This window comes from Amphiura filiformis, chromosome 3, assembly GCF_039555335.1.
Source record: "Amphiura filiformis chromosome 3, Afil_fr2py, whole genome shotgun sequence".
Classification (NCBI taxonomy): Eukaryota; Metazoa; Echinodermata; class Ophiuroidea; order Amphilepidida; family Amphiuridae; genus Amphiura; species Amphiura filiformis.
In genome coordinates, this window is record NC_092630.1 from 4,090,154 (window position 1) to 4,108,787 (window position 18,634).

The window sequence follows — 18,634 nt, forward strand, 5'->3', positions numbered from 1 at the left end:
CTTAAAACATACCCTAAACAGGATTTGCCCTTTTGAGCAAAAAAACACACCCTGAGGAATTTAGTACGGTTTCGCAACAAATTTTTCCCACTAAACAGGATTGTACCTGAAAGATACCCCCAAGCAGGTTCTAATCTGAAAGGTACCACGTTTCCAGGTTATTGATCAAATAAACCCTATAGTACATGTTTTTGTTTATAATTTCCTAATAGGCCTATTTATGTTTGGTTGATATGTTCTCTGAAAAGGACCCTTAATTTGTGTGTTTGTCTGGTCATGCATGTGTACACAGTGAAACTTGTGTGCCCCCCGGGTATTGATAATGATGATATAGCTTGTAGACAGTGGCGGCGCCAGGAATTTTTTGCAGGGGGGCATAGTGGGGCAAAGTGAATTTCAGGGGGGCAAAATCAACAAATTTTGCCTAAAAATGCCGTAAACAGTGGAAATTTTCGTAATTTTGGGTTTTACTGAGGGGAAACAAGGGGGGAAAGAGTTCTGACTGGGGGACATTTGCCCCCCCCATGCCCCCCCTGGCGCCGTCACTGCATGTAGATGGAAAATGGAGAAAGCAGAGACAGCAGTCTTCTGTCATGTCCCTTGTAAAAATAAGTAGAACTTGTAGCCATGCATCAAAGACATGCTAAGAATAAAATGTAAGTAGACCTGCTAGATGAAAGCTATTTTTGTTGCTGGCAATTGCACTCTTTATACAAGCAGCATCCATGACAAGAGGAGAATTTACCTACATTCAGGTGATACTGATGCACATGGTTAGCAGTACTTTGGGCTATGTTGCTTTAGTATACTATCCAGAGAGGTTGGTAGCCCTGTCCCCGCACTCCGTGCATCTGCGGGTATTCATGCTTGTCAGTGAACTTTCAAAACACCCCCTTTTGCATCTCATTTCGCGACGTTTTTAGGGGAAAAACAACCCTTTTTTTAGCGATTTCGCGAATTATTTGCCCTTCGACAATACCCCTATTTTAGCTAAAACGCAAACTATATTTCTAATATCCCCTTTTCTGGCAGAAACGCGTAGGCTGCTTGATGAAAATACCTTTCTTTTTCAATTTCGCGAACATGTGGTTTGAAAAAACACCCCTTTTTTGTGTGTTTCGCAAATCGCGTTTCTTCATCTGAAAACACCCCTTATTTCATGAAATTTTCAACGAGCATGAATACACGCGGATGCACGGAGTGCGGGGACCGGGGCTGGTAGCAACCAATGTTCTTTAGTATACTATCCAGAGAGGTTGTGTCAGCAACCGACCTCATGCTTGGTCCAGCCCTTCAGACTGGCCTCGCGCTATGTGAGGGCCACAGACTGCCGCTAACTGATGTATATGCAGTCTTGTTGTTAGATTTTGTGACGTTTCCTTACACCACAGTGGAGGCCCTTTTTTTTTTAATGGAAATTTAGTATATTTTCAGGATATTTACAAGGACCCTTTGTTTAAGTCTTAAAATAATGCATATAAGTACATCAGATAGACCTGAGTGCAAAGGTTGTCTATTATTTTCTTGATTTGATTTGGACTTTTTCAAAACAATGAAACATTGACTGATATTTTGGGAAAAGTGGACCTAAAGCCCCTTAAATTGCCCCTTTTCAATGCCTTATCACCAAAAAGTGAACCTTGCGTAAAATTTTCTTCCACTTTGGACTTTTTTATTGAAAAGAAATAGCAAAAAGGGGAGGAACCTGTGTGGATTTTCTTTTTGGGGGGTGGGGGTTGCTGTCACACCCCTGTACCCCCTGCGTATACAGGTTTGTTGTACATTTTGGAAAATGGGTAGGTAAATAATCAGGTGTCAGTGTCACCTTAACTGGATAAAGAAACTTGATCGTGACAAAGTTGTGTCAAGCTGCGCTGTACAGAAATACCCTGGCTAGCCTAGATGTTCATAACATTCTATAGTATGTGCATTACTGTCTTGTCAGTGCTCGCTCTCATCTCTGTTAACTTTCTTCTTCCTGTTGTATCATTGTATGTTATGTCTTTCTCTCTATATCGTTGTCTCCCTCATTCTCAACTCTCATTCTTTCTGTCCCAGCTTGTCTCTATTTTATTCTTGATGTCTCTCTTTTATCTCTTTCTCCACCCCCTCCCTCCATCCCTCCCTCCCTCTTTCTTAGCCGCAGTATGTGGCTTTTCGAACATAAGAACACAAGAATCAAGAGCAAGCACGTAGCAACCTCTATCTCTCCAAAATTCAGACTCCACATCGGACATCGCAGTGCGATGCAATGCTGCCATGCTTTGAAAACTTTGATGCTGCAATGTTTTAGAGCATGTGGGGTCTGCATCTCCTGTTATGGTCATTCTGCCGACCTTGACTTTCCAGCAGCCAATCACAATCGTGCACTGCTGCGATATCGCAGTGCGATGCGATAAAGTTGAACAAAATCCAACTTCATCACGGACCAAAATTTCCACCGCGCGATGAGAATTTTCACCGCCGAGCTCATAAAAACCTGGCTCAGATTTCAGTTTTTATAGCATCGCAGCATCGCATTGCAAAGTGTAGTCTGAATCGGACTTGTAGCAACAGTGCCTGAAACCCGGGGTACTCAAGTTTGGTTTTGGTAGGGACGTGCCGCTGAGATTTTGGAAGTAGACCCATAAATATACCAATATTTCAAGAAATTTGGACCCATTGATATACCAAAACTCAAAATTTTCGACCGAAATTTACCCAAAATTGTCTTAGTTTTTACAAATTTTCCCAAAATGTTGGGAAAATTTTGGCTAGATTAAGGAAAAATTATGTTGTTTCCAAAAAAATTGAGAAAATTTTGAAAAAAGGACCCATTCATATACCAAAATATAGGCTTTGAAAAAGGGGTCATTGATATACCAGAAGGCTGAAAATGCTACCCATGTTTGCGGCACATCCCGTATGGTCATTTGTACTGAGTACCCCGGCCCCGGTATCTCTTTTTTGTCTCTCGTACTTTTAGTTTCTATCCATTCTCTAATTTCCCTGTCTTTCTAACTTCTCTGTGCCATTCTTGCTCACTCTGTCTGTATCTCTAGTCGTGTTCACATTGTCGGACGTACGCCCGGCGGAACTTGGTCGTCGCAAGTTGCTAGGAGTAGCGGTTGGCGATGCCTGGAGTAAGTGCAGTGTGAACGATGGTCAGCGTAAGTTCCGCCAGGCGTACGTCCGACGATTTACTCCTGACAAAAGTCAGGAGTAGCGAGCTGGGTGTAACCTCCGCCAGGGGTAAGTTGCAATGTAAACGCAGATTACGCCTGGCACCCGGAGTAAGTTTGACCTTTTGTTGGTCAGAACTAAGAAATTACATATCGCGTGGTTGATAAAGGTCACAGAAACACCGGAAGTGGTAGCCAATGTTTACGCTGACCAGGAGTGAATGATTGGTGGAACTAGTCGGCGTACTGCTAGGAGTATGCTAGGTGTGGACACACGGTAGGAGTAGGGAAAATATTTGTGGAATTTTGGTCAATGTTAGCGTAAGTTTACGCCGGGTGTAACTCAAAATGTGAACACAACTTCTTTCTATTCTCTCTCCTCTCCATCTGTCATCCTTCTCTGCCTTTAGCTGGATTCCTATTCTGATTCATAGATGTGGATTTTAAACATGTTTACCGCAAAATATTTCCAAAGGTCTTATTATGTGATATATTAATTTATTCATAGTTAACATGCAACAAGTCATTTATGTTCACAGCAAATTAAAGACTAGCTATTGACATGGAGTAATTCTATTAATGCTGCCTTTCAAGCAGGGACAAGGAGGCAATGATTATATTTCTAATAATAATAATTATATAGAGGTGAAGCAAATAATTCTTGTTTGAGTTGAACAAAATTAAACTTGGGCAAATATCAGCAAAAATAAAACTGCATCTGCATCAAAGGTCTGTCTCTCTATCTCTGTTTCTCTAAATCTCCATCTCATATTTCTCTTATTCTCTCACCCCTTTCTCCTGCCACGACATAAATACATTATTTGACATGTTATGAATATGTTACCAGTGTGAGGTGCACTTTAGAAATCAGATAGGGCTTGGGAAATGAGAGTTAATAAAATTCCCTTTAAAAGGGAAAGCCAGCCTCAATGTAGAAGAGGTCTTGTAATTAGTTTTGGTCAATGTGAAAGGCATTTTTAGGATCACGCTTACATCTACATGACAGTCCACCAAACCATCAACGATGAGAACATGCACACTGAAACAGCAGAAAACATTAATTCCTAATCTCATGTCAATTCATTACATGTACTCCAAATTGTTCTGGTCTGTTTGTTTTGTTGTTGTTGTTGTTGTTGTTGTCGTTGGTTTTTTTTGTCTTTTCAGCTTTTTTCCCACGATATCTCAATTTCCAATTTTGTAATACCAGAACTTACGAACTCAATATCTTCGCTTAGGAATGTCCGATTTCACTGCTTTCGATATATACACTGCCGGTTTGAGTTAACTTACATGTACATTTTATTTTAAAATAACTTAATTAATTCGCAATGTATAGTTTAAGCCTACTATATTATAATAGATAGTGGCCAGCACATTTATAAAGGACTGGTTACTCACTACAATCTTCACTCTTAAACTGTGTTTTTCTGAATGTGCTGATCATGTTGATTGCTAGTCGGAAACTCCTGCGAAGCTATGGACATGGCATCTTACATACTCCATTCTATAACAGTCTGCCTAGTGCCTTGTGTGTTTTCTCTTCAATCATTTTGTTGAATGTAATTTTATGAATCAAATAGTTATGTGTCATTTTATTTATAATAAAGAAGTTATTAAATTGATAAAGTAAGACAATTTATTTATCTATAAGTGCATGTCAAATGGGGTACATTGTTCAATACTATATGCATAAATTATGCCCATATTATAGCTAGGCCCTAAAAACTTTATTTTGCATCGGATTTTTCCCGTTGAAAAGACAAAACTGATGTTTATGATATAGCAACCATTTCATCAATAACATTTTGAGTCATTTTTATCCATAAAACGACACAGGATATGATAGATAACTACTTTCACATCAATATGGTCCATATGATCACAGATTGTTGAGAATCTGTGATATGATCAGGGGATATGATGAAGATTTTGATTCTATAGATCTGTTATCAACATGATATCACGCTGTTCAGTGGTCAAGGAGTAAGGACCCCGGTCAAGGACACTGATATGACATCATAGGTGATGTCAGATTTTCTTCTGCTGACCATATGATGCTATATATATTAACTATTATTGTTACATTTAGGCCTTTAAACTTTTAAAGTCATAATTAATTAGTTCAAACATAACTTTGGTAATACTCACTCGTTTTGTTCGTTGAAACGGCAAAACATACTTACTTTTCCTAACAAATCGAATTAAAATATTTTTAAAAAAATGTAACCACAAAAAGTAAAAAAAAAAAATCATTCCAATACCACTAAAATATAATCTCTTGAGTAAACTGACCCCAAACCTGAAACAGGTACCAGCCCCGAATGGGCTGGCGAAAAGTACATGAAGGTGTACATGTGTAATATTATGCTGCTCAATGCTGTGACATCACATGCAAATAAATTAAAATATGCTTCAGAAGATTTTATGTTACAGACATTGTAAAGATGTTGCTCAGTAGCATAGCTGGGGGCAGGGTGCAGAGTGCCCCCTCCTCCGACAAAAAATGAAAGAAAAAGAGGAAATTGGGAAGACAAAGGAAACAAAGGGACAAGGAGCCTGTTTCCCATTAAAATTTAGACAATCCCATGGGAAAATTGCCGAAAAATGGCTTGTCCTCCCCCATCATAGTCGGTGCCCACCTCTCTAATACGATGAGTCACGCTATACATCACTGGCTTTGGGGTTCTTATTTGGAGCTTCTTTTTTGTAAAACTTATTACTACTTTCAGAAATTTATAGCCAAAAATGTTCAAAATGTTTAGATTGGCAGCATTCAGGATTTGGATTGATCAAAACATTTTGTCGCCTTCTTTCCTCCTCAGTCCTTACTAAGCTCGTCCTCTTTCTTGGCTCACTAGCCTGATTCCCACCTCTTATAAGAAATCTATCCATCTCATTCGTAAATGCAACATAGCCACCAAACCTTCAAATAAATCTATAACAGAGTAATACTGTTTTTACCTGCAAGAACTATTATATATGTTTTAAAATAGTATGGTTTGAGGTCATGTCCGTTCGAGATGAAGAACGTGTACTATGCTAAATCAGTAGCTGGGAGGAAAATTGGGGATTTAACTTTACATGCTTTCTACAGAGGAATGTCGGATTATTGAAAAACAGGTAGAACCACTTAGGGCTCTCTGGGTTTTAGTCCTACTGCTATAACATACACAAACTGATTTCATTCCCATTTTTTTCCTCATAGCCCTTCAAAACTAAACAGTGATGTTCTTGTTTAATACCACATCTAGACAATGTTCCATTTGTGGACAATGTTTGTCTGTTATGTTCAATTTGTTGAGTGGGGGGTCAAGTTTCCCCAGCTCGAAATACACAAACAAAATTGACCAAAATTTGTGCTATTCAACTTCCTTCGGGTCTTTTTTTAGACCAAAATTGGCCTCATTTTGGCCCACTATATAAGAGTGAAGATTTCTGGGCACATTTGTCTCACACCAGTTAAGTCATTCTTAGTGCTGAGCAGCCTGGGCCAATTTTGCACTTTTGCCCCATGGAAATTTTGCCCCCTATGCAACTACAACAGAGGAAGGAAATACACACACTTTTTTTTATATTGGTTGGTTTAAGCAGTTTTGTGTTTACTTTTTTTATATATATATATCTCCTTTTGGTGTTCAGTGCTGAAGTGGGGCATGGGGTGGGTGTTTACGAGAAAATAGGGTCCTACTTTTATAGTCAAGACTTCTGTGGCTTAGATTGCCATTGGCTGCTCAGGATATTTTGATATGTGTTTTATTAAGATTTAAGGAAATAAAATGAATTAATAAAAAGAATTTTAAACAGATTAGGTTATTTCTAAAAATACAAAGATATTTGTTTGAGCTCTCCTAAGGATATTTTTGCTTTTTCTAAAATATTGAAGAAAATTGTGTTGCAAAATGTATGGTGTAACTGTATGTATGCTTCCTCCCAGCATTTGTGTCCATAAGAAACAAAAAATAAAGAAGGTGAAAACAAATTAAAATGAACATAATATACATTTTTTTTTACAAAGCCAAGCAAAAATGCAAGAACAAAAGAAAGCAACAATTATAAGCATTTTGAATGAAGCATTTTGAATGCATATTTTAAGTGATTGGGGGAGGTAGCAGTTATCTTGCTGCCCTGCTAACAAAATGACATTTATGCACAAATTTACAATTTTATCGCAAACATAGAGTTATTTTTGGCCTAAACAGACCACAAGGAAGATGCAAATAATTGCAAATTTTGGTCAATTTTGTATTTCGAGCCAAAATCTCATCAACAATGAGGTAAATTAGGAGGATGAGGCTATAATTGGGTCAAGGACCTTAAAAATGTTTATTGACCTGTGAAACTTTAGACTTGTTACTTCTGCAAATGAGAAAGATAATAGATATAGGCCTACATGTTACCATGGTGACACCATCAAGCAAAATGAGTTAAATGTGCATTTCTACATAATATTAAATTTAAATTGCACATTGTATAAAGAAAACCATTTTGCTGAAACAAACAGTCATCAAAATTGAATCGTTTCTTTCTGTGATATTGAACAATAAAAGTGTTACTTTACAATATTGGCTACAAAAGAAATACTGCATGTAAAAGTAGATATTTTTGCGCTCCAAGTTGCTATTGAAAATAAGAGCACGCAAGTTGATTCCTTTTGTGTATATGTAACTAAGGAAACTTAAAATCATGAATTTAAAAACAAGGGAAACAGTTCAAAATTGGCAAAGCATGAAAAATTAATCGCGCAAAAATTTCCACTCTCACAGTAGCAAATATATTAAATCTTGTTATCTCAACCAATTTTGCACACACACATCCTACACATTCCCCCAATTTAACACTATGGACCACAATGGCCTCATCCCAATGCCATAGTTCAATAACCTCAATTAAACAATCATAGAGCAAAATTTGACCTCAATTTGCAGAGTATGAGTTTTTGTACCCAAATTTTCAAAGGTCATTCAATGAATGTACCGTGATGTACAAACGTATTGGGGTTAAAGAACTGTGCCATGGTAGATGAGCATGGTGTGGATCCTAGTGTAATATGACAACTGTTAAAATCCACTCCCACTGACTTCAATTTCACCATTTACTGCTATGTAAACCCTATCATTCCACAGAAATCAGATTGCTTTGTTATGAATGGATCAGATATCATCACAGCATATTTCCCCAGGCCTAGTTATGACAGGTGGGTCAAGTAATATAAGCGTAGGTCAAGCTCATAGTTAACCCTAGACGCCCCCTTGACAATGAACCAGGTAGACCTTACCGCCCATGCACTCCAGGGTATAGCCAGCTGAGGAAAACACATTTTGATTGGTCTAAAGAGTATATAGGCCTATATTTGCAAAACTAGAAGTGATAGAAACTCTCACAATCACGACAGGTAGAAAATCATGATATTTACTATATAATTTGAGATACATGGTAAAATAAGATTCATAGTTGAAATAAGTTTTATTTGATAATGATATTGAAATGTATGAAGTAGAATAAATGCAAATTAGATGCATAATAAGCATGGCCCTATACCATTGAGGGAGTGGCAGGAGAGAACTTGCCCTTCCTGTTAGAAATGGAGCCCCTCCTACTGGAAAATGGAAAATTTCAACCAAGTGTATATCTTCCTTAACAGGGTGGATCCAAAGGAGGGGAGAGGGACAAAGGGGCCTGTCTCCTTCTTTTTACATCTAAAAAATCATGCAAATTCAACCTGTTTTGATTGGGGTGTATCAGCCACCTAACCCAATACCAATTTAGACATTCCGGCTCCTCCTTTTAGAGATCCTGGAGCAGCTCCTACTTTATGCCATGTCTGTATGTCAGATCAAAATTTTCCTCTTTCTTGGTAAAGAAAGTAAAAAAAAAGATAAGCAAACTACATGTAGCAATCAATATCAGGCAAGCAAGTAATGCTAGCAGCAAACGAGCAAGCAGACAAGCAAGCGAGGAGCAAACATTAATGTAGGAAATGGACATCCAAACTTATATTATAGAAATCCACTGTTTTCTATATTATTTGCACACAAGTCAATGACCCAAAGATTTTTTAATGCCAAAATACTTGTGTGAAACTGCAGTAAACATGAATTCATCATGGCCATAATTTATGATGAAGTCAACAGCAGCATTGAACTTGATCCACAGGTAGGCCTAAATCCATCAGCTGTGTGGCTGCTTGGATTTCATGTATTTGTAAATAATGTTTCAAAGTACAGTAAGACTCATTCCTGCATTTTGGCAAACATCCAGTTACATGTATATTTATGTGTAACATACATGTTTACATTATACTACATGTACTAAACGTTTCCCTTGTGGTATTTAAGAATTGGCACAGATTTTGTTAAAAGGGCACCTTGGGTTTTTTTTAAAAAGAACTGAGATTATCCATAGACATCCACTGTCAACATTGTACTGAACAGAATGCTTTATAATCTTGAAACTTTTGTTGGTTTATCTGAGTAGCAAAGTCAAAGTTGCCTAAATTGGAGCTTTCAATAGAGGCATTGCAGGGCCAGTAGACCCTTTTAAAGGGCATTGCTTGATACAGGTGTGATACAGGTGTGGTGTGTTAATTGCTCTTCAACACACCAGATCAGTGGCATCAATTGTCTTAAAAAGTGAAATAGGAGACATTTGGCCTAAATTGTCAAAAAGTGGCTGAAAAGAACAATAAAAAATGGGTAATTTGTGCAAAAGAGGTGGTGGGGGACACACCCAGACAAACGAGAACCTAGACCAGTGACTTTGACTCGCGTAGTGAAGCCGACACTGCTTAGCAACGAATTTGACAAGAACGCATACCCGGACGCAAACAAGCAGACATGTTCGCGTCTACGGAACATGTTGCATTTGACGCGGTGATATAACGGCGCAGTAATCACGCAAACGAGCGCGTCAAACATGTATGCGATATAAACCCCGTCAATATCACCTTGGATACGGGGCTTCACCTCCCGCTGTGGTAAAGGATGGGCAGTCATAGGTCTAGCTGGTATGTCTATGGGGACACATCCCCATGCTATATCTCCCCAGGATTTAAGCCCATGCATCAGAGTAACAATCCTAATGGTAGGCCTACTCAATGAGCAGAATATCCAACAAATAAGAGAAAAACAAAGTTTGCTCAAAATTGCTGCAAGTCCCTGGTATAGATCTTGAATAGATAAATATGCATACAACTTTCCCATAAAACCCAAATATCTCAAATTGTTTTGTTTTGATAAAGTTCCTTGCACTGTATAATGAGTGGGTGGGTGCTGCAATGGGACAATTTGTTCTCTAGTTTTGACAGAAATCAATACCAAATTTGGTCTTATTGTTTTAAGTGAAAATGTGGCAAGACTGAGGAATAAGGTGCATGAAAGTCAATTCCGAGTTTATTGTCACTTTTTTTTTCCAGGTTGGTGAGGTGACTTTTTCATTTTTCATTTTTCATTATTTCATCAGATTTCATTATTGACCAAAAATGTGTGTTGATTTAAAGCCAAACTCATACATGTGATTTATAAACATGTTTTTTATATGGGTAGGGACTAGTTAGAAAAGAGCCTGGTTTTGCTTCCAAGTTATAAATTTATATGTTTTACAAACAAAAATATATGTTTCCAATTGCTAAAACTGGTGAAAACACTGATACTTTGAAAATAATGAATTATTTTGGCATTTTGAAAATTTGACGGGTATTTTTGGTTTCCAAAAAAGTGACGCAGGCAGAGGACGATAAACTCGGAATCGACTTTCACGCGCCTAAGGGTCATCACCACTCCCAGTATAAGAGGTTGGGGTTAGGATGGATTTAGATTAGGGTTCACTGGATTTAGCAGAAGAACTAGGGTTATAACAATTATGGAAGATGCTCTCAGTCTGAAATTAACACAATTCAAAAGCCTCGATGTAAGATAGAATATGAAAAATCCGACCATGCCTCAAATTAAAACAAAACATAACAGTGCTTGCTCAAACTAGAACACAAAGAGTTTGCCGCTTTAAAATACTTCATTTACAGACCAAGCCAAAGTATGTACATTTTAGTAGCAATTCGAGAAGGTTGGACCGTTCATTCTAACTTCATTGTAATAGGTAAGCTTAGGTAGGTCATGATAGATATGCTGCCTGTAGTGATAACCAGTATTTACAAAGAGAGAGAAAGAGAGAGAGAGAGGAAACTTTGGAAATACGATTTCTGGCAGGCACTCATTTAGTCTTAAGGTGATGCGGACTATCAGCGCATCATTTCGTGATTTTGTCAGATGTTTTTCTTTTCTTTTTTATATATGCCACACTACAAGTAGTCTTTCGAGAAGTACCTAGGCTACAGGGGGCTTGGCAAAGATGAAGAGGTAGAGGGGCGGCAAAGCCAAGCAGTGAGGTAGAGGGCAGAGCATACAAGGCCAAATATAGTTGTTATTATTATTAAACCTCAGCCGAGACTAATTTTTGAAGGACTACAAATTTGCTGTTAAATTCTTTTTGTACACAATATTTTTACAGATGTATTCTCATGACACAGGGCTGGCTTAAAATAAAAGTGGACTGACATATTCACAACGTTGAAGTCGTGGTCTAGATCAGTCACGTTTTCTTGGTCATATAAATAGCCATTCCAAAATATACCAAGGGCATGAAATCATGAACAACATACCGTAAAAAGAAGTGTAAACGGCATGAACTAGATGGTGTTTATTCACAAGCTGTGATTCAGGCCATGCCTTATATCTAAGTGGTGAGTTCACTTCACCTATTGCACACCTGTGACTACTGAGGAGGACTTCATGCTGTTAGTGGATTGACTGTGGTTTAACCCCATAAGAACTACCTGCAGATTGGTCAAAATGAAGTTTTCATTATCAATTGGCCCAATCAGCAACATTGTTAGAATAATTTCACCACACACAAAAATTGGGGTGAATTATTTGCAAAGCTCCATTCTGATTGGTGATCAAAGTGAAGATATCATGTAATTGACCAATTAGTGGCAATGTTAGGTAGTGCTCAGGGGGTTAAGGGGATGTTTATATGTTGGCCATAGTCATCATCTTCAGTATTAAAGGGAGGAATGTGCTTTAAGACGATGTTGGCCATAGCCACCATAGTCATCTTCTTCAGTATTAGAGGGCAAAGTGTGGTTTTATAGGGGATGTTGGACATCTTCAGTTTTGATGTGATGATTAGAGTTGCTGTGCATGACATGAGCATGAAGGCAAAGGGTCAGATTTAAAAAAATGTTTTTCATAATTTTGTTTTTGTGTATTTGATGTTTGGTATGGCATGAAAGACATACCGATTTGCTAAAATTTGGATGTAGGACTATATTGAAGGTCAGTGGCGGCGCCACGGAAGGCATGGGGGTGCAAATGCCCCCAGTCAGAACTCTTGCCCCCCTGTTGCCCCCAGAAAAACCCAAAATTACGAAAATTTCCACTTTTTACGGTAATTTTAGCATAAACTTTGTTGATTTTGCCCCCCTGAAATTCACTTTGCCCCCCTAATGCCCCCCGAAAAAAAATTCCTGGCACCGCCACTGTTGAAGGTGTCAATCAGCCTACACTCTAAGGTGATGGGCATGATGTGGGAGGGTAAAAACAATCATTACGTGTGGGATGTGCAAAGTTGAATGTGTCAAATTTCTCGATTTATTTAAAGGGAAGCAAATGTTTTGCTGTTGCTATGGAAACAGTTGAATGATATTCAGATATTTGTCAAATAAGATGGTGGTCAGATTAGACTGCTAATGGGGGTTATGATGGATACACATTGTACTTTGTACTCAATACATACATTATTTTGGTTGACGCAAATGCGTTGAAAATGGAAACTTTTCAAAGCATGTTAAAATTGAGATGCATGATTTGAGTCTGTGTCCCAGTTCAGAATATGACATTCAGAACTGACATAGTGAAGTGAATGAGTCTTGATGATCAGGGAAATAACTATTAAGATTATGTAATGTCACATGTCCACCATCTGTTAACCCCCTGAGCACCCCCTGCCGATCTAACATTGCCTCTGATTGGTCAATTACATGATATCTCTACTTTAATCACCAATCAGAATGGAGCTTTGCAAATAATTCACCCCAATTTTTTTGCGTGGTGAAATTATTCTAACAATGTTGCCGATTGGTCCAATTGATAATGAAAACTTCTTTTCGGCAAATAGGTAGTTCTCATGGGGGTAAGTACAGGCCTTTCTTGGGTGCCATGCCTTCAGCATTCGATCCTTCATGCACAAAAGCAAAACACAGCGCCAACACATGATAACAGTTGCTTGATGCGCTGCGCGTAGTGTCCAACGCATGTACATGCAATCATTTTTGTACCCACAAGATGGCAAAAGGAGGAATAATCTCTATAGATGATACTATTATGGTCCCACAGCACATAATCAAAATTGGTATGGAATTCTACTTGTGGTAGTTCAGAAAGTAATGCTCCCATTCCTATAACATTGACCCAAATGAAACCTTTGCTCACCCCTCCTATGAACCAAATTGTTTTGCATGGGCCTGAGCTTCATGATGCATAATATTACCCAGAACAAAAATGTGTCCAAAATCATTGCCACTTTCCCCAAACTGCAATAAAGGCTTGCCTAGCCAGCATTTTGGCATGCCATGAATATAATTTACATTGGTTTGATTTTGTTCCCGCTTTGAAATGTATGCCCTTCCACAAAATGTTTACTTGTGTGATTGTTGCAAATTCCATTTTTTCAATGTGAATGCTTTTCATAAAATTCATGAAATAGATGCATTTGGAGGTAACAGAATGTAATTAGAATACAATAGTTTTGATACATTTTGAAATAATATTCTTGTATGTTTTCTTCCATTTTGCCAGGGAGAATTGGCCCCATCAGATGAAATTTTAACTGCCACCCCCACATTGTTTGATAAAAGAAAATTACAATATGTGGGGCATTTTGGCGGCTTGAATTGTCTCCATCTGACCCAGTGGATATCCCCCCGGGGGCTCTTTCCCCCCGTTGCCCCCCAGTAAAAACTCAATTTTTTATGATTTTGTTCCCCACTGGATACCATCTCCACCCTTGAACTTGAGAGAGGGAGGTGTATATATAAATGTTGGTATTTATACAGCTCCTTTCATATGTATCAAATCGCTTTACATTTATTCCACTGTCGTAAGAGTGTGTCAGTTGCCATTTAATGTCCAAGGCATGTTCATACCTTTAGGTGGGGCTCAATGGACTCTATCCATAATAGCTCCCATTTCACCCCTGGGTAGAGAGAGGCGAGTAAGGTAAAGCACCTTGCCCAAGTGCACACCACGATGGCACCATCAGGGCTCAAACTCCCAAACCACAGTGCCCCCATATAGATGTCTTAATAATGGCTTGTATAAATCTTGATCTTGCAGGCAAAAAGTCCAGCGAGAAGAACAAGAAGAAGAATGCTGTGACTGCCGAGACCTCAACCAGCAATGGTACGACGACGGATAAAAAAGCCAGTGTGAGCGATAAGAAGACGGTGCTGCCGAATAAGAACGCTGTGGCACAGGATACAAAGCCTATTACAATGCCTACCAATGTTACAGCAGGGACAAAGGTGATTACTCCCAGTACCTCCGCAAAGGCTACCACTGCCACCAATGGTAAGTCAGAATTTAAGGGTATCCTAGGTGTAAGATATTCATGAGTTAGACTAGTGTAAAGACTCCATTGAGGAATTAAGCAGCTTATGGAATAAAGCTGTATAATTCTTCAACAGAAGATTTCTGTGCTAGGGGATGAAATCAAAACTTGACCGGCGGTTCCGTCCAATTGCCATTGTTTAGAACAATACCGGTAGCAACTGGACAGAATTGGATGGAAGTGGCGGTCAACCACCGGTCGAGTTTTGATTACATCCCTAGGTTAATTCTGCGATCTCTGGCATGATGGACAAACCAGAATTGAATGTAACAGAAGCACCGTCATGATTCTTCAGCACAATGTCACTGGTGTTGTATGTGGTTCTTGATTGGATGATTAGGTTTTGAAAACCAACCAATCATCTCTTTGCCTATTGGACTCTTTTGACATAATAGAACAGCCACATCAGTAATTGTGGAAGAATGTTGATGGTGCTTTTGACTTCTATGCAATGACTTTACTTTCAGCATGTTCAGATTTTTCTATGAAATCCATCTATTGCTTGGCTGTGCTGTGAAACAGTCAGATGCAGATTTTCTCCAGTGAGCTTATCTCAGGCAATCTTTCTGATCTGTTACGGTGAAATGGAGACATCTTCGGAGATAATCTTTCACTATGTAATCTAAGTACAGCAGGCATTGCTGATCTCTTGCTATTAAGACTGTGTAGACCATTAGATAATAAGTAGTTCATCCTTGGTAGGTAAAGTATGTGGCCAATCCGTCTCATTTACTTTTCATGGATGGTCCTGATTAATGGTCCGTCCTATGTCAGTCTGTAGAACAAACTGTTGGGTGCTCTTATCTACTCGTTTAATGCCGTGGATGATGCCTAGGCAGTTGGAAAGTAAGCTGCCAATATAGAGAACTAGAGAGATGTAGAGGGATTTGTTGATAAACCAAGTTTGTTTATTATTCATTAGGCATTTCAAAGAAATATGCAGCAAAATTTGACCAGCAAGCAAGGGCTGCCAGGGCCCAGCAAAAGTGGCAAATTAAGCACTGACATCTAAGAGATAAGTGGACCCCACCCTTGCAAGCTGAACATGAAAAAAACCAAAGGTATTGCACCATAAATACACATAAAAATTACAAAGATTATTATTAACACATTAAGAGTACAAACATTTTTAAAAAACATCACTATATTTAAAGCAAGAAGCCCCAAGTATATGAAATAATAGATTGGAATATCCTCTTTAGTGTTAATGGGTCCAAGAGGTCCTTGTGTTCAGTGCATGTCGCTGTTGGTAAATGAATTTTGGTGTTATAAATATTGCTATCTACTGAAGACAGCAGTTCCCATTTTGACAGCTTTAGTGTGTACATAAATCAGTACACAGGCAATGTGTAAATCATAGAATGTTTAATATATCTCCTCTTCTCCAGGCAACACAAAATATTATGCAAGCATATGTTATTTATGCGTCTCCTGAAATGGCGACTTTGCCTCATAGTTATCCCAACCATGTTTAGATGAGTATAAAGCTCTCAAGTATGACTGAACCTTAGAGTGAAGACAATTATAATCACCATCACTCTGAGTTGCGCCCAAACAGTGCATTTATTACCAGCTTAAATGTTTCCCCATTGACTCACTGTACAAACAGGGTCCTCCTCAAATGTACATTTCTTGACTAAAGAGTTTCTCAGCACTTCAAAGTTTACACTTTCTGCAAGGTCGGATGAATACAGCCAGTAAAAAGAAAATATATTTTGCAAGAAATTATTGACCAAATCACTGTAAAGGCCATACAGCTTATGCCAGCTCAAAAACAGCTTGGTGTTTGTGGAATACAACACATTTTGATCATGTTTCATAGAAAATCTAGTACCTAGTACCTAGACTCTGACCTAGGCCTAAATGAGGATTAAAAGTAAATCCGGGCCTAATTGTTTGTTTTAAGCCCTTCCAAATGTATTTCTATAAGAAACTTGTCACTTTTCCCATTTTCAAAACACTGATTTTGCCACAAGGGTATTAGGATCTTTCCTATTTACAGGTGTGTACTCAAAATGTGCAGCCTTTTTTTTTTTGGGGGGTGGGTTTGAGTAGGGTTAGTGAACTAGTAAGTTCTCCTTTGAGCGTCTTGCACCTAAAGTTTGTTCGGCTTATATAAGGCAGAAATTATTTGGCTTTTGTTACTGTCAATAAAGTTCCAACTCACATTTGCGTAAATTCATATAAGCGTGCGTTAGTCACACATTACACAATGCACAACTAGTGTAAGCACTGCGCCCAGCAGCGTGCACATCATTCTATATCAATACACAGTGTTATGAGTCTTATTTTTTCCGCCTTATATAAGCCGAACAAACTTTAGTAGGCATCCTGCACCCTCTAAACCCATAACTGAACCCACAGTGGTTCTAATATTTGAATATTGCATTGCGATTCGGCATCCTGTGAACACCACTTCTGTTACTTGATGTATGAAGTGGATGTGTCAAATGGGCTATTCCAGTAAATAGGTGCACACCCCCTATAGAGGAGTAAATTTTCAATTAGAGAAATGTCCGGATTTCCAAGTCTGCTTTTTGAAAACAACTGGATTTCCAGTTGCCAATGTTGCCAAAAAGCGTGGAAATCCAATCAAATGAAGGAAAAATCACGGAAATGAGCTCTCAAATTGAGGATTTCTGATTTTAAATATTTTTCTGCCGGATTTTTTTGCCTTTGGGCACTTTAAAAGTCTGGATTTCCAACAGTCAAGGCTGGACAAAAAGTCCGGATATCCGAACTCCTCTATAGGGGGTGTGCATCTATTTTCTGGAATAGCCCAATGAGTTACAGTAGATAAAACCATCCATCTTCTTGATAAACATGGTAAACTAACCTAAGCCATTGGCATTTACATCAAAGGGTGAAATGGTATGTGGCCATGAAAGCAGTGAATGGAATCATATCTTCAGTTGAGGGTTCTCTCGTCAAAATCTGTTAACTTTAAAAGACTAGAAACTTGGTGAATTATGCAGAAACTGGAAATGTATTGAAGTCTGTGCTTTCTGCCAATCTTCTGCGTGCCCATGCCAACTGATCCACCCATTGCAGTTGTTTGGTTATGTCAACTTCATCCAATAGATTGAATTTCATTTGTTGATTATAACCCGTGAGCTAAACTTTAAAGGAAATTAGAGACGTGGTATACGCCGGGGGTATACGTGGATGAGCTGATCATTGCTAATGAAGTTCTCAGATGAGATGAACAGAGGATTCAGTGAGTTAAACAATTTGTTTTATTCTTTTATTTTATTTTTCAACTTAAACAAAGGAAAATCTCATTGTGGCATCATTTTATGGTAATCGCGGAGAGTTGCATTGAGCTGTTCAACTTGACTGTGATCATAATAGTAGAATCTACCAGACGCCTTTTTCTACACTATTGTTGTTGTGACGATCTTCTGTTTACCACTGATGCTTATGGTTGCTTAGCAACATGGTTGCCAGTTCTTTTTCCAAGAAGATCGTCAAAAAAGTGTAGAAAAAGGTGTCTGGTAGACACCGAAACATCCAGTCGTCCACTATTATGTTTCATAACAGTCCTGATGAACATGTTCAGTAATTGACTGTAATCATCTTGAATGCCACAGTTTGTTAAACCCTTAAGCATAGCTCAAAAATTTGACCTTAGGTTGTGGAGTATGAGTTTTTATTCACAATACATGCAAAGGTCATTTCATGAATGTATCAACATGTTGGGGTTAAAGAACTGTGTAATGACAGATGAGAATGTTTTTAAACATTAAGGCGACACAATCTTTTGTTGGTCGAAGCAAACCAAAAAATTATTTTCATTGTGTAAATCAATA

The 18,634-nt window shown here is 38.4% G+C and overlaps 1 protein-coding gene across 7 annotated transcripts in view; it reads left to right on the plus strand.

Annotated features, from left to right (window-relative positions):
- Positions 1-18,634, plus strand: part of LOC140147895 (actin-binding LIM protein 2-like) — a 428,263-nt gene that overhangs the window by 34,496 nt on the left and 375,133 nt on the right. For all 7 annotated transcript variants that reach the window (XM_072169674.1, XM_072169676.1, XM_072169673.1 and 4 more), the window contains one exon: positions 14,552-14,785. In XM_072169674.1, coding sequence (XP_072025775.1) covers positions 14,552-14,785 — 234 coding nt within the window. The remainder of the gene's footprint in view (positions 1-14,551; positions 14,786-18,634) is intronic.